The sequence below is a fragment of the Ranitomeya variabilis genome, chromosome 1 (assembly GCF_051348905.1).
Source record: "Ranitomeya variabilis isolate aRanVar5 chromosome 1, aRanVar5.hap1, whole genome shotgun sequence".
Lineage (NCBI taxonomy): Eukaryota > Metazoa > Chordata > Amphibia > Anura > Dendrobatidae > Ranitomeya > Ranitomeya variabilis.
This window is the reverse complement of record NC_135232.1, coordinates 686798278-686815652: the sequence shown is the minus strand read 5'-3', so window position 1 is coordinate 686815652 and position 17375 is coordinate 686798278. Positions and strand designations below refer to the sequence as shown.

The following is a 17375-nucleotide window of genomic DNA, read 5'->3' as shown; positions in this document are numbered from 1 at the left end:
GATAGGCAGCAGGAGAAAGAGCTCAGTCCTAGGCCTGTTTCCATTTGCCATATGGCGCAGTGGCAGCGTTATAGTAGGTACACCGCTGATGGACATACCTTATATCCCTGAAGACGGCTTCGGATGTCAGCCGCAGTTGTTGGGATATCCTCTATAGAATTAAGTTGTCTTATCTCGTTGTCTTCGGTCATCCAGTCCATTAATTCTCTGATTGCGTCGAGGGATGCAAGTTTCTCCACAAGTTGCTGAAAAACCATTTTAAAACCTTATAGGTTTTACACAGTAAAGTGGTGTAGTGTGGAGTGCATTAGTGGAAGGGACCCATACGTAACACAATTCGGTCTCCACTCACATTTGAATGCCATGCCACCACACCCCATTGTAAGGAGTTTCCATCCTTCTTAATATTTGAGAATTAGGACAATTCATCAGAAATGCTGAGGCATGTACAATATATGGCAAACTATGACAGAGGTCTTCAAGCTTCCAGCTTGCTGACATGGTTATATTGTCGGTATCCTTACCAATCATTATCAGACAATTAAGCTCTACCCTAGAAATGCCCCCTAAATTTACTGAAACCTCTCAAAATTTTGCTAGAGAGTTGCACAAATTGAGCCCACTTTCTAGACCAGTTCTTGGGGTTGTTCTGGAAAAATCAAGGCTATTGCAATTAAAAGACAGAGAATTTAAGGTGGTTATATGTATTTATCATACATGGGAGGATCACGGATTCCTATGACATCCAAAATTGGCAGCAGCGAAGTAGCAATGGAGGAGTACGAAGGTGAGAATGCAACCGAATAGGTCCCATCAAGGATGCCCGTACCACAAATGGCACATGACAGTTGTGATCTGTAAACAATTTGCATTAGGGCCCTAAAGCTTTTTTATTAAACCTTTTTTTATATTTCATTGCCTTCTGCACTTTGCAATGTTATGATTTTTGTCACATACTTCATTGCCTTATTTTGCTTCCTTCTCTCAAAAACACACTGTTTCAATGCACATTTCATGCTCCTTCAGAAGTTGTTTTCAACTGCTGTTCAGCAAAGACCTGTACACTATATACATACAATTAGAGTACAGGATTTCCCTGTTGGAGGCTACCTGCTCCACACTGCCATCAGACAGGGGAATTTGCATACACAGACCTGTTTTAATATCATGTACAGATGTCTGCTGAGCAGCAGTTGGAAGCAACTTCTAAAGGATCGTGAAATGGGCACTGAGACAGTACTGCAGCATAGTCTTTTGGAGAATGAAACAAATTAATCAATGTTATTACCAAAATTCCTAACTTAGGTACTCTTTTTATGTTACACCTTATATGTTAAAATATCTGAAGGACTAAGCACTTATTAAAAAATTTTAGGCAATTAACCCAAGAACAATCCTCATATACAAAATATGAAAACGGTCCACCTGGATGGACCGTAAATTAATAACATCTTCTTACTTGCTGCATCTTGTCTTGAGTAGCAGGCAATGCTCCTATAAGATCTGTCCAACTTTCTTCAAACTTAGTTAAACTCAGTTTTAAGACTGATGTATCAGATTCCTTCAGCCGGAGAAGCTGGTTACCAGCGTTAACTACTGAAGTCTTTAAAGACGACTTCTGGTCAATGTCATTTGTAAATTCCTACAAACACAATAAAATAGAGAAAAAAACACCATAAACACTTCAAGTGCACAGACTCATGTGTAAATACCTATATTTGATTATCTTAGCAGTGGAGGAAGAGTGTATTGAATGTGGATGAAGCAGTGACCTACTTGTGAATATATCTGTAAGGTTAGGGCTTTGCGTGTTAATGTCTCATATGGATGAACACTCTTGTACTTATATAAAGCAAATTATCACAGCAGCGTGGGATTACTATGTTGATCTTGTTGGAGGCAGTGACCTTTCTAATATGTTGGTAGAAAGAGTTATGCACAATATGGGGCAATGTCATAATGTGAGGAAAAGAGTGTAGACAAGTGATGGTCACTGGCTGACTTGAATATGAGTGTTTAAAGCGGTAGCCTCAGGATCTCTATCTTCAGGAGCACACTGCTCCCCTGCTTGCCGGTGAAGGGGTGACCTCCTGATGAATGACAGTGTGGACAGTGTTTGTCTCTGCAGTGTTGTAGGAGCGCACGGACACTGACATTGGAAGATCCAGGTAGTTTCAGACCAGAGCTTGCAATCTGTCTAGCAAAAAGCTTACAGGACATCCTCTTTGCCTACGAAACCGGCCACTACAAAGGTGGCTGATAACCTTGTCGATGAGCTGTAAACTATGGAATTAAAATTTCCTCCATTCTTGAAAAGGGTGAGAATTTTTATTGAAGGGTCAGTTGCAGAGTTGGTTATTTTTTTTTAAGAACTTTGCAGATATAATCAAGTAATAGGAGACAATATGCGATAAGAAGTCCACAACATATTTTAGGAGACGATGATGTGGAATTGGTCACTGCCAGACAAAAGATCAACCTCTATAGGGACTTGAATGAGAATTTCCAACATCTTTTATACTTTTTCCTTTTTCTTCCATTAATTTTCTAGTACACTAATTGACTTTGTAGCAGTGCACACTTTCCCACTTCCCATAATAACCACATCTCTATGACATCCAAGCCTTTCAAAATATTTTATGGCATGGCTATAATCCCATTAATAAGTGGTAGCGGTTGGGTCCATTCTTGGAAACTTGGTGCTCTATCTCCTGCAGAAAATTGAATTATTTCAGCTATTCTTGTATTACTTTTCAGTTTTCTGTAGTGTCAAGTGTTTTTGGTTGTGGGAACATTTTAGAATGTAAGAGTTTGGTTTAGGATATGAGCAGATTTAGTAAATCATATCAGGAAAGACCCAACAGAAATAGAAGTTAGTTGATATCTGGCGTGCGCTGCAGCTGTAATATTTGTACTGGATGTTCTGAGTGCTGAGTGGGAATAAAGTGAAAATCTTTTTTTCCTGGAAACCAATGGAGAGTTAACCGCTGCATTGCTCAACTTCAGATAGTGTGTAGGCTTCTTGTTCTACTAAGTAGACCAGAAGATGCGTGAGCAAAGGTGGACTATATGTACTATGACAGGTCACCTCTCCAAAGCTAATCTCTCTAAAAGAGGAGCTACTAGGGCAGTGTGAAGCACTGGGAACCCAGGGCTAAAGCAGTGTACTCAATCTGTGTCCCGGTGAAAAAAAAGCCTAGCTACACCTCTGATGGACACAGTCACACACAATGCAGTGTGAGAAAGTTCCTGCATCTACCAACAAGACAAAAAAAACTTAGACCTTAATTTATCCAAAAATAATTAATTAATGAAACATATTACACTTCTTTAATGGTCCGGGAACTGGAGGTGTGACGTTTTCAAGATTGCCAATATTTTTATACAATCTCTGTATGGAGCATATGACATGAACTATGGCCTCCGAAATGAAAGGAGTTGTGTAAAGATTGAAATTCAGGAGCACAAAGCTCCCCTGCCTCCCGACTTCTTGCTTGCCAGGGGTGTGCGCGACTGAATGATTGACACTTTAGACTAGCGGGAAGACTAAGCTGCTAGTCCAAGCAGTGTGTGTTTTCCGTTGCTGCTAGGAGGGGAAGTTTTACCTCTGTAGAATAGGAGGAGAACAGCGGCACTGTATATGGCCAGACCAAGCTATCCGGCCAGCTTCAGAGCAGCGGTTGCAAGGTCTATAGTAAACCAGCTTGTAAGCACTGTGCTCCTTGTCTAGAAGATCAGCCACCACTGATACACAGATGTGGTCAGTAACATAGGAAATGAACAAATAGCAATAGAACTTGAAATCGCTCTGGTCTTGAGAATAGAAAGGATATTTAATAGGAAGTAAATTGCTTGTTTTTGAAAGCACTTTGCAATTTTAACCATTAAAGAACTTCAAAATAACCCTTTAATAACCCGTAATAAAGCCAATTTGTTTTTATAAAAACCAGAATAATTCAAAAGGTGGGTTGTGCCAGAGACGTCCTACTAATGCTGTTTTTTTAAAAGGATCATATGATGGAATGAATGGTAGATTACTTAAGGTTACAAACATTTCTTAGAATTATAGGCGTTATCAACTTCAGACAATTCCCACTTTTTAGAAAGGTCATTTAATAATATGTTGATAAAGTGTTGTCCTGCTTGAACTCTTGCAGGAAAACCTGGTAGAAAGTATTCCATTTCCCTACAGCACCCCAGAGGTGAAACGATGAATATCACAGTACTACTCCATATCAATGGCTTGTCTGTGTAAAGCAGGACACAGCGCTCCACAGCGAGAGATGTCCTTTGAAGCGCTTCACTTCGGCAAAAATATGAGGACTGTCTTGAACAGGGGTATCCCGTCTATTTAACCAGAATATTACATAAAATATAGAGTTTTCAAAATTGGTCAACTCATTTGAAGAGGTTTCCAATGACAGATCTGAAAAAGGAGGACCCACATTCCTTCTCCAATGGATAAATACAGTAGGGAGAAGATTTATGGAATGGATTGATTGGCCTAACATGCCATGTTTGCAGTCCACTCCATACAAGGTCGGACTAATATCTGATATGATACAGTAAACCCTCATTAGAACTAAGTTGAATGAATACGCTTTGTTTGTTGCCTTACAAAAAAGTTGTCCAAGTTGTTTTTGACGGTCTCCAACTTCTGAGAAGCATCCAGTGACTGCATCCTGCTACTGCTCAGCTTCTGCCGAGCAGACTCCAACCATGACGATAATTCAGACGAGTCCTTGTTGTAACTGAGAGAGAAAACGAGACCAAAAAAAATGAACAAAAAACACAATCTCTGTGTATAAACAAGTACATAAAATTGCCATGTCCTGGCGTACACCCTCTGAGCTATTATGTGCTATTATGTGTCTAGTGGAAAGCTAAAAGAGGATGCAGAGGTTGGATGACTCTCGCTCATAGCGTAGTCATCTCCTTGGCGGCAGGCTCTTAGTACTCAATTGTTTGCATTACCGCCATTCATGAATCCACTGTTCCATTCACTAAAATCCAGAGCACTGTTAAGCACTTTTTAAGCCATAAAACTAAACTCAACCTAATTTTCAATGGCCAAAAGTGTCCATTAAAATTCCTCCGGAGAATACGACGATTGGTTAATATTAGTACAAGTAAAAGAATATTTTTATTCTGCTTTACTTCTCCTTCAGATAGTTTTTTTCTTCTTTTAGTAGCAGAAAAACTATAGATAAATATTTGGTTTTCTAAAATCGGAGAAACGTTAGCGATAAATTTGTATTTTTCATAAGGAATATAAACGGATTTTGTATTTTTGAAGAATTTGAAACCAAAAATTTACATAAGATGAAAAATATCTTACAGGATCTCAGTAATTCTTACCTGGTTAGATGGCTAATGAGAGACTCCAGCCGGTGCAGTTCATGATAGACTTTCTTTGATAGTTGTGACCACTGCTGTTCCATCTTGTTAATCTGACCCTCCAGTCCTGGGCAAGCCACCGCGCTTTGTAACTTCTTACCAGCTACAAGTGCCTGGCTCAGTCCAGATTCATTCTCATCAATATGCTTCTGGATTTTCTGGACGGTAATACAAAGAGTCATTAAGCAAAAAGATTTGCATGATCCTGGTCCACCAGCCACATCCATACTCCATGGTTGCCAAATAAGAGCCCTTGACAAATCACTCCCTACCTGCGGCATACCTGGTTCCTGTTCTGATTAGTAGACTGGCACAATGTCATAATTGTGGCATGAGCCATGTATGATGTTGCACCAGGACACTCTTTGCTCAACTGTTCAACTGTTGCCGTTAACATTTATATGGTACTTTTAGTTAGTGTAAGGTTTGCAAAACTATCTATTAGGAGGGTGGCCCTATCTGGTCATCGACTGATCAGTGCCTCCTTTTCGATCAGCTCTATACAGATTAAATAAGGCAAAGCCTGCAATTTTGGCAGGATCGGTCAACTATTTGATGTGTATGGTGCCTCCCAAGTCTCCCCCGACAGTTGGGTGGGTGTTGGGCGAGATGAGAATGGGGCATTTTGAATTCAAACTTCCGATTCTTTAATTAAATAAATGTCTATCACTCTTGAAAAAGATTTACTCTACTCTACCCATAGAGAACACGCAAACCGAGAACACATGGCTGAGTCCAGCATTCTTGTGTATCGGAGAGAAGGGAGATAGTTGTTGACCAAACAATCTATTTTAAATATACGGATACTGCAGTATGACATAGTAGCTTGTAAATGAATGGGCGACCATATAGTCCATGGTTGCACTGAGTCAACCAATGCAGGAGCAGCTCTTTGCAGTAATACTTTATTCTGGCTCTTAGAGAGAGGTCCTGAAGACTCATTTATCGGATGCCTACATTCCCTAGGGAAAAATTAAAGGTGTGGTTGTGAATGGAAGACCCTCTTATTGGATGTGTACATGACCTAGGAAAAAATGAAATGTGGGGTTCTGAATGGAGTACTCACTTACTAGAAGTTTACATACCCCAGTGTAACATGAAAGGCGAGGTCCTGAATGAAGAACCACTTATTGGATATCTATATGCTCTAGTAGAGAAAAATGAAAGGCAAGTTACAAAATGGAGAACTCACTTATTGGAAATCTATATGCAACTTGTTAAAAAAATAAAGGTGTAGTCCTGAATGGAGGACCCACTTATTAGATGCCTACATGCCCTTGGGAAACATGAAAGATGGGGTCCTGAGTGGGTGACGCATTTATTGGATGCCTTTATGCCCTAAGGTAACAAGAAAGGTGTAGTCTTGAATGGAGGACCCACTTATTAGATACATACATGCTCTAGAGTAACATGAAAAGTGTAGTCCTGAATGGAGGACCAACTTATTGGAAGTCTACATGCCCTAGAGTAACATGAAAGATGAGGTCCTGATTGGAGGACCCACTTATTGGATTTCTACATGCCCTACAAAAAACTGAAAGGTGTTGTCAGTCCCACTTAGACCAAGTCTCTCAAAGACATTTCATACATTGTGCCAATATTTATCTCAATAGCTCTCAACATATATGAGCAAAGGTTTGCTGAAGGAGAATGATCTCTTTACAGGAGGCCTCAGTTTTGCTAATTAGACTTTGATAAAGTACTTTAAGTGACATTACATAAATACAATGAGAATCCCGCAGTTTTAGAACTCGGTAAATCTTACTTTCATCTGAAAAGATATCCGCCATGTTTAGAACTGATTGTCCACTCAAAGTCATTATGTTTTTGCACTCTTTAGATCTACATGAACATCTACCAGCTGTCAGATGGCTGAAATTTACCTGGTACTGTTTTAGGCGTTCTGTGACCCTTTCTACAGACTCCTCCACCAAACTGCTTGTAGGGATCATGGTTTCCAGGGCTTCATATTTCTTACTGAGACCATTATATCTTAAGTCAAAGTCTTTCCAGTTCTGTTGGAGTGAAGAACAAAGTAAAAGCATAAGTTAGTGGTCAACAGGGTGGAGCTCCCGGTCACAATTATTTACAAACTGGGTGTGATCTAGAGATGATAACAGAGGAAACGTAGGTTCTTGATTACCATGAACATTAGAAGGTGAGTAATATTACCTTCAGTATAACCATCATATTAATACAGTGGTCATCTGATTGCTGTCTCAGGGTTGCTGCGTCTTGAGCTACCATCTCTATAAGCTCCTTGTTATGGTCGGGATTTGTTTTCTGTGATGAAAAGGTATGTAGTAATACAACTTGACTTTCCAAGTGATTGAAGAACTTCTGTTTTAAGAAAGAGATAAGAATTATTAGTCCCTTGAGAAATAGGTCTTCCAAAGGAGCATCCAATATGCGACTTCCACAGCAAAATCGCTTCCAACATAACTCCAATGAAAATACATAATGGGGTTGGCACCTAACATGCCTGAAATAAAGTAATTAACTCTATCCACAGGATCGGTAGTGAGCATGTGCGACAAGCTCTACTATAGACAGTGGAAGAATCAATGGTTGCACATGCTCATTACTGTTCCAATCACAGAGGAGACTTAAGGAGCCCCATTCTTGTGATTGGTGGAGGTCCCAGCAATGGAACCAATGAGGTCATATATTTATCATCTGTTCTGTGCATGAGACAACCACTTTAAGGACACAGTCAAGTAACTGCTACCTGCACCTTGTCCAATAAAAAGGTAAAGTCTGACCTCTGCGACCCACAAGATCATGAAAAGTCCTATGCGTTAAATATTGGTAGGGAGCATGTACGACCACTTCTCTTGGTGGTCGTACACGCTCACTACCACTCTGTTATCACAGGGCATTCTGGGGGATCAGTGGGGAACATTAACCTATTCAGCATTGCATTCAAGTCTAATCACTGCACTGTGCAGGGAAACCCAGCTAATACCAAAGTTCTGACAATATGGTTGTGAGCACTGGCATTCTTATGGTGACAACCTGCAACCAGACAGATAGTATATACTAACATGTACCCCACAATACTATTAGCAGAAATCACAACATGTCCTGCAAAAAACGCATATGTCTGAATTGTTGCAAAAATAAAACACTTCTCAGTTGTGGGGTGAATGTAAAATAAATATGAACAGCAGAGAAGAGAAGGGGAATACCAAATATGAAGGACTCATAACCTAGGAGTCTGAGAGCCACACAGCACTAAATATATGGCAATAGGAGCGCACATCTGTCCCTTCTGATATGCTGCTCTTATGCCGGGAAGAATAGTCTAATAACTGATCTATTTTACAGGGGTTTTCCTGGAATTCCCGGCGAGGATGCAACATCTAAAGAACGGAATAATGATGCACAAAAAGGCCAGAGAACGCAAATCCTGCGCTGTGACACGCGGGGTTCTGTCATTCCTGATGTGGGTATTTTCAGCAGTTCTGTACTGATGTCACCATTATTACACAATCAATTAAAGGGACAGTAAAAATAGCGACTAAGCTGTGGCTATGTATAAATCCGCCCACACCGCTCAGTGAAAATAACCGTAATCCAAGGAACAGGGACTTGAGAAGTTTGAGAGATTAGAAGAGAGATCAGGAGCGGTGAATGAGGACAGCAAACTGGTAAAACTGTCTAAGATGATTAACTAATTAATAAATAGTCACTATCGGAAGTGTCTCACTCATTGTGATGCTGAAGGGTTGTTATTATTAGGGCCAGCGATCCTAAGAAGGGGGCACTTGACCTAAAATCTGGGCTCTGCAGAGCACCGTCTTGCATGAAGCGGAGATGGGCATACTCAACCTCTGTCTCATTCATAGTCTATGGGATGTTGGAGAAAACGGACTACAGAGCTCAGCTATTTTCATCAGTCCCATACACTATCAATGGAGTAGGGAGCAGTGCATGCCCCTTCCACTCCATTTAAGACTGGGCTCTGAGGAGCACATCTCCTGGGTCCAGAACCCTGTTTTCCAGATCTTTTGGGGTACTAGTGGTCAGACACCCAGCAATCACAAAGTTTTCACCTATCTCATTTATTACTTAATATCGTGGATATAACAGATTAAGGGGAAGTTTCTTTTAAACCTGGGGGTTAAAAAGTGGAAACAACTTTGGATTTATGGTGGAAGGACATCTTCTAGATCTAAGACTCACCCGGCTGAAAGTTGATTGATTCTAAATAATGGTCTTTGATATATATTGGCCATAGCCACAAAATAAATGTCCAGAGAACCTACCGATGGCTGCGGGACAGTCAGTGTATTCAGTATGACACTATGTTCCAATGGAAGATGTTATGGTAAAGAAAGGTTGGGCATGCTGGAGTCAGCATGGAGTCATATGCACGCTCATCCAAGATCAGAAAAAAATTCTGAAACAGCCTCAAATATATTCTAAATTTAGATTTCACTAGAATCACTAGAATCAAAAAACAAAATAAAATACTTGGAAACTGTGATAGTCAAAGTAATTTTTTTATAGGATTTTTTTTATAGGATTGTGCATTTTTGAGTGCATCATAAAATGTACAAGGTGGAAATAGTAACAACAATTTAGAAGTGTGCCATCACAGCTCCAGATAGACGGATCCATAGCACAGTGTCATCACCTGGTCACGTCCATTCTCTCCCTTTATATGCCCTGCAAATTTATCCTACAAACACTCATTTCTTATTACAGATCATTATGTAACAAGTTTTACAATTTGAATCTTTTAATAAAATCCTGCGTGTAAATATTGCTGCTAGGTACTTGTCATGGCGCCCCCTGGTGTTCTTTTGATTCCTTCTCAGAACGTCCACCTAATGTGTCCAGTTCTGGTGGTCACACATGCTCAGTAGGTCATTCCCATCATATGGATGTCGTGTCTTTTTCTCACCAGAACCTTAGGTGAATCCTCAGAGGGAGTAAAAAAAATGTAGGGGGCGCAATAACAAGTATTTACACAGCAAGGTTTTAAAAATCATTCCACCTTTGAGGAGAAGAAAAGTCCAAGTGTTCTTACGAAGAAAAGGCTGCAAACCAAAGAAAGTTGCTAAAGAGCCTCTAAAATGTAAAAAAAAACCTTTTTCATGTTTGCAAATCATAAGCAGCTAAAAGGATGTAATTGTAGAGGTAAATTGCTAACACTGCACAGATATCACTCAGATATTTGCTTTTATTTAACGGCATCACAGGCGGAGCGCAGGGAAATGACAAGGCTTTAATAAGCGACTAAGCAAAAAACCTTGTATTAAATTACGTATTTTTAGAGACGCTTTTAGCCCACATTGAGCACTTCAACATACGTACCCTGTGATGCTCTACATGGGCTTTTAGGCTTTCTATACTTCGGCAGCGGTATTCTTGACTTTTTGCAATCTTTTCTTTTCCCAAAGACAGCAGCTCCGATAATGCACACAGTAGCGCGTCCACTTGTGACTGATTAATAACAGCACTGCTACATTTATCCTGGTTTGCCCGAAGAATGTGCCAGGTGTCATCCAAGACATCCTAAAATAATGTATAATCTTTATTACATAGATACAGAACCTGTGCAAGGGCTGTAAATGATACACCGCTATAATAAGTAGCAACACATGTAACACTGATGTTGAGGAGTGTACAGGCCCCTTTCCTTTCCCTGGAGACTCTGCTTTGGATGCTCTTTAGCTCTACATACACAGCCTGTGTGATTCTCTTCTCCCATTCTGCAGACCTACTGAATGCTTTCTTCCCTATACAGGGCCAGTGTTAGGGGGAGCCAGACCAGGCAGCTGCCTAGGGCCCCCGCTCCTCAAGGGGCCCCCAGCTAATAGGGGTACACCATGCGGTCGCTATGGGGTCCGTAAGGGTAGGTGCACAAGGTCAATAAACGCTGTGGGTTGGACGCTGTAGACTTGCGCAGCGTCCAACCTGCAGCATCCAGATATTCCAACATAGTGGATGGGATTTCAAGAAATCCAATGTCCATTATGTGTCCAGAGACGCCGGGGATCACCTGTGGAGACGAACATATGACGCGTCTTCCCAGGCGGAAGCATGTCCATTCATCTTGCGGAGACGCGGGTCTCCACAAGATAAATTTAACCCGTACAATGTATTGGATGCGGTGATTCTGCACGATTCAATGAACACATGCGAATTCACCTGTGTTCAATAGCCGGCAGCGCTTTGGATGCTGCGGACATTTGCTGAGTCCAAAGCGCTGCCAATTACAGAAAGTCTGCACATACCCTAAGTGTGAAATTTATCAGTGAAATTTTGTACGGGTGAAATCCGCAAGATGAATAGACATGCTGAGGTCTGGGAAGAAACACCGCATGTCCGTCTCCGCAGGTAAGCCGTGGGCGTGCCGATACAGTTGAAAGCAGAGATGGAGAAGAGCGTGTCAGATGACGCTCCCTCTCCCATCACTCCTACTCTGCCTGTGACTCAGCAGGCGCACAATGACGTCACTTCATTGTGCGCCACACTGTGCCAGCAGTAGAGCCGATGAGACCGGAGCATATATATATATATATATGTATGTGTGTGTGTATATCTGTGTGTGTAGCTGCCCTATACTGTGTGTGTGTGTGTGTGAGGATGCATTACACTGTGTATGGGGGGGGGGTCTGCATTATATTGTGTGTCGGGAGCTGCATTAGTCTGTGAGTCTGGGGGCTGCACTGTACTGCGTGTGTGTGGGGGGGCTGCATTATACTGTGAGTGGGGGAACTGCATTATACTGTGTATGCTGGGGGGGCTGCACTATGCTGTGGGTGGGGGACTGCACTATACTGTGTGTGGGGGGGCTGCATTATACTGTGATAAGGAGGGCTGCATTATACTTTGCGTGTGTGGCTGCATTATACTCTGAGAGGGGCTGCTGTATACTCTGAGGGGGCTGCAGTATACTCTGAGGGGGCTGCAGTATTCTCTGAAGGGGCTGCATGATAGTCTGAGGAATGCTGCAGTATACTCTGATGGGGCTGCAGTATACTCTGTGGGGGGCTGCAGTATACTCTACAAGGGGGGCTGCATTATACTCTAGCAAGGCCCACGGGGAGTTCATTATACTATATGTACTATATGGGACCTGCATTATACTGTATCGAGGACTATCTGTGCCCATCATTCTTCCACAGCCAGTGTAAAGAAACTTGGGAACAAGCGTCAAATGACTTCAATATTGTCGATCACGCCAGTTTAACGGCCTGAACTCACCGCATGCAAATACAACCAAAATGTTTCTGTGTGATGGTGCAATATGTTAGCATTTGGAGCCCAACATTTGCCCAGGGTCCCACTTTGTCTAAAACCGTCCCTATCTATACTTGCATACAGTTCAGCTTGCATCGTTTGCAGTGGCGTAAACTGAAGTTTGTGGGCCCTAATGCAAAATCTCCAACAGGCCCCCAATCATTACAGTGTTTTAATATGATTGGTCTTCTCATATGGGCCCATCTAGGCTCCAGACTCTGGTTGCTACAGCAACCCTGGCACCCATTACTGTTATCTATAGTCCCATAGATGCTTTCCCCCCTCTCCATACTGCTTTCTGTATTATTTAATCTTCTCCCCCTCCCTGCTGATATCTAACCTAAAAAGAAGGGAGCAGGAGACCAGAGAAAGTAAAAACAGCCAAGAGCAGTGTGTTGTTTGATTTAGGTCAGAAGCAGCAGAATAAATAGCTAGGTGAAGGAGTTACACAGACTATACAGCACTGCATAGCTGGAATTATTTAAATAATACTAAATGCTCAATTTGGCATTTAGTAGCCTTCATACAATAAAATATGTTTCCAAAAATTTTTTCCCCAATGTGGAGCTTACTCTTTGCCACATGGGTTTTTTTTGCCTTCCCCTGGATCAACATGTTAGGACATGTTAGGTTAGGCTATGGGTTGAACTAGATGGACTTAAAGTCTTCCTTCAACCTTAATAACTATGTATGTAATTATGTAACCAATAAATTGGTGAACTTTGTGCATTATTCTTGGCTAATTTGCTAACATATGGACGTAAAACCTTACGTACTGTGTGAGGTTGAGTGATTCTGCTAAATTTTCCATTCTACTATTAAATATTGTGATTGTGCATAACCATATTTCAGTATTGTTGGTGCCTGTGTGCCTAGGAAATCTGCCACAGCCCATTGTCTTGTGTTCTCACCTGCAGCTTGTGAACATCCTGGTTAGAGCACGTTGGGATGGAGAGTTTCTCTCCTCTCTCATTAAGGCATAAAACTTGACTTTCAAAGCTCAGAAGTTCATTCTCATATGCAGCTGCTTCCTGTGAGAAAGCAAAGGTATCAAAAATGACTTCAAATATATAATTCTGTGCCTGTATATTGTCATTTATTAACGTTCTATAGACATATCTAATAGGAAAGATCCTGGGCTACTATGGAAAATCCTCTGGTCCCCCTGGACTGGCTTCTGACCTCTGGGCTCCCCAACAAACACAGAATAGTAGATGAATGAATACGGGAGCCCATACACTTTGGGCAAACCATTGTAAAACCAATGGTTATCTAATCGTTCAGCCGGCAGCTGTCTCGCCCAACTTCTCCATACACAGAAGTGTTTGCTCAGCCTAGTGATCCTACATTCTCCACAAATAGAGCTGCTACCAGATTCTTCTGGTGGCGGCTTATCTCATGGAGAACAATAGGATGGATTGTCCGAAATCGGACATGCTGGATCCTTATCTCCCCCAACATCATCTGCCATGGTAGAGTTGGAAGCCCCATACACATTAGACTGTCAGTCAAGACCTGTGTTTTTGGCTGATGTTGGGAGCCTTAAGAGTCTTAAGAGCCCTTTTTCAGGTCAATTTCTATCCATACAAGTCGATCGGCGCTTATTTAAAGGCTCTTTAAGACAAGAAAATCCAAACTGTATGGGATTGAATGAGTATTAACATGATCTTTCGCTTCCCATACAGGGACTGTAGGCAAATTGTTCGTTGCACATATACTGCTATTATCATTTGCTATTATCTGCTATTAACTATTATCTTTAGGCAGCATAAAAGCAATGTGATCAGGAATGATCACATGTGTTGGCCGTGTAAGAAGTTCTCTAGCCTCACCATTTCACTCATTCATCTTTTTCCGAGTCTTGTTGGTAACTTTAGTTTCTCCCACCCACTTTTTCACTGCAGTGACTCCTTCCTATGTATGAGGCACCGGATGAAGCTTAACCAGCGAAACAGCCATCATGTTGCACTAGAAGGAGCCTGATCTTGTAATTCCCATTCAGATTAATAAAAGAAGCATTAAAGGCTGGGGAGTGCAGTGTTTCTTTTTCCTCTTTACATGAAGATATTCCTTACTAGGTTACATTTGATAAATAAGAAGCACCTGAATCAGGCCGGCCGCTTCACTAACTCCTCTGGTACCCAGTCGCTGTATGAGATCAGTTTTCTTCCTCACTATGACATCGTATAACTGGCGAATGTCATTCTAGAATGGAATATTCAAGAAGAAAAGAAAACATTAAAACTTCATGTGGTTCTTTTGTATGGGCTCAAAATATTCTGCCACTTTGAGAAAAGATGTAACATGTAGTATTCTGGAAGGTTTCATATCTACGTTAGGCTTGAATGGATTTTACGGGATTAGAAAAACATGGCTGTGCCTCATTCACTTCTATTTAGTGGAAATGCAATACCAGAGATAACCACTGGAAGAAGCAAGGAAGTCAGCTCACCCATCCAAGAATCCAGGACTCCGAGCACGGAAACTGCAGTGCAGCAGGAAAAGCAACCAATTCAATAGGTAATCCAGCTCAGGCAGACTGTTAAAAGCTTTCAAACTTTATTAGGAAAATTCTTTGAAATAAGTAATCCATTCAGCAAAAAACAAAATACAGTAGGATGAGGGGGCACCACAGATATATTCTACAGGGATCCAACACAGACCTATATTGTACTTGACACTAATAGAAAAGAAAATAGGAATCGGTCACACACAGGGGATCACCTAAGGCTACTTTCACACATCAGGTTTTCGCTGTCAGGCTCAATCCGGCTAAATTTCAAAAAAACGGATCTGGGAAATGTTGCCGCCAGATCCGTTTTTTCCCCATTTGCTTGTATTAGTGCCGGATGACATTGCGTTTCGTCCGGTTTTCGAAAGATCTGGCAAATCTGCCGTTTCCGGTTTCTGGAAAAAAAAGTCCATAGCAATGTTTTTTGTCTCCGGCGAGAAAAAAGCCGCGCTTCCGGCTGTTTGCTAGAATGGAAGCCTATGGGAGCCGGAAGGTGCCGGATCCAGAAAATGACAGATTCCGTTTTTTTAAACTGAACGTGCTCCAAATTTTTTTATCCAATTATCTGGATATGCTAGTCGGAAAAAAAATCAGTTTTTCACAATCTGCGCCGTATCCGTTTTTTCAGCATTCGCCAGATAGTGCCTGATGCAAAAAACTCGACGTGTGAAAGTAGCCTAAGGCATCTTTCACACTTGCGTCGTTTGGCATCCGTCGCAATCCGTCGTTTTGGGAAAAAAACGGATCCTACAAATGTGCTCGCAGGATGTGTTTTTTCCCATAGACTTGCATTAGCGACAGATCGCGACGGATGACCACACGTCGCGTCCGTCGTGCAACGAATCCGTCGTGTTTTGGCGGACCGTCGTCACGAAAAAACGTTCAAGGGAACGTTTTTTCGTACGTCGTGTCTGCCATTTTCTACCGCGCATGCGCGGACGAAACTCCGCCCCTCCTCCTCAGACTTGAGAATGGGCAGCGGATGCGTTGAAAAACTGCATCCGCTGCCCACGTCGTGCACAAATTTCACAATGTGCGTCGGTACGTCGGACCCGTACCGACGCAAGTGTGAAAGTAGCCTAAGACAGGACACCAGCGTTAAAATACTTAATTTAGACACAAAGCCTTTATTTATACTAATTATATATTATCGGAGTTTTGCTATAGGTGGTTGGCTCTATTATGAGCCTTCAGATAGGTGAAGTTATGTCACATGTGTGACTACTTTTAGTGGTTTTAATGTTTTGTGTATGATTTTCTTAATTATTTTAAGTAATTTAAAGCTGGTGTCCTGTCTTAGGTGATCCCCTATGTGTGACCTATTCCCTTTTTCTTTTCTACCATTCAGCATAAAAGTCACAAGACTCCAATGTGGGAAGAGTTCTATGGGCAGACGCGTTTCGTACCTAGTGGTTGGGTTCTTAATCCTTGCAAGGATTAAGAACCGCTTGGTTCGAAATGCACCTGCCCATAGAACTCTTCCCACATAGATGGCTTGTGACTTTTATGCTGAAAGGATTAAGAACCGCGTCTGACCCTAGAACTCTTCCCACATTGGGGGCTTGTGACTTTAATGTTGAATGGATTACTCAATCTAAAGAATTTGCCTAATAAAATTTGAAAGCTTTTAACAGACTGCCTGAGCTGGATTACCTGTTGGATAGAAATAACCATTATACTGGTGTGGTGCTTTTTTAGGTGGAAAGGATACTATTTTTTCTGATCATAGCTGCTGCTTATAACTATCTACTGTAAGTAACACATCCACCTTATAGTGAATTCACTTCAGAAATAGCAATTATGGAACATATTTTGTTACAACTCTGCATTGTGCTGTTCCTCAGCCATTTTTCCTGGAAATAGAAATGTATAACTAAACTGACAACTAGGCGATATCATAACTTTGGAACATATGGTATGTCCCTAAGCAGCCTCACTTCACATGTTGGACTGTGTTAATATTTTTTTTTCTTTTCATGTAAACTGAGTACCTCATCTAATTGGCGCTTCTCCAATGATTCTGGAACAGTTTTTCTTTTTCTTCTGTGCCCCTGCATTCCAAAGTTATGCCTCCAGAAATAATGATGACAATTTTCCCACCCTCAACTGGGCGTGTACCACCGAACGCCTCTGTGGGTGCAGCAGCGCTTTGATTGGTCAGTGTCGGAAAAGAAAAAGCAAACGCCCACAGAGACGTTCTGTGGTACACTCC

General features: G+C 41.5%; 1 protein-coding gene across 2 annotated transcripts in view; it reads right to left on the bottom strand.

Moving 5' to 3' along the window:
* SYNE2 (spectrin repeat containing nuclear envelope protein 2) overlaps nucleotides 1–17375 on the bottom strand; it is a 424330-nt gene that overhangs the window by 104327 nt on the left and 302628 nt on the right. For both annotated transcript variants that reach the window (XM_077265969.1, XM_077265976.1), the window contains exons 74-82: nucleotides 14755–14856; nucleotides 13563–13682; nucleotides 10720–10920; nucleotides 7570–7737; nucleotides 7281–7412; nucleotides 5359–5555; nucleotides 4619–4751; nucleotides 1460–1642; nucleotides 99–245 (exon numbers count right to left, since the gene is read on the bottom strand). In XM_077265969.1, the coding sequence (XP_077122084.1) occupies nucleotides 99–245; nucleotides 1460–1642; nucleotides 4619–4751; nucleotides 5359–5555; nucleotides 7281–7412; nucleotides 7570–7737; nucleotides 10720–10920; nucleotides 13563–13682; nucleotides 14755–14856 (1383 nt within the window). The remainder of the gene's footprint in view (nucleotides 1–98; nucleotides 246–1459; nucleotides 1643–4618; nucleotides 4752–5358; nucleotides 5556–7280; nucleotides 7413–7569; nucleotides 7738–10719; nucleotides 10921–13562; nucleotides 13683–14754; nucleotides 14857–17375) is intronic.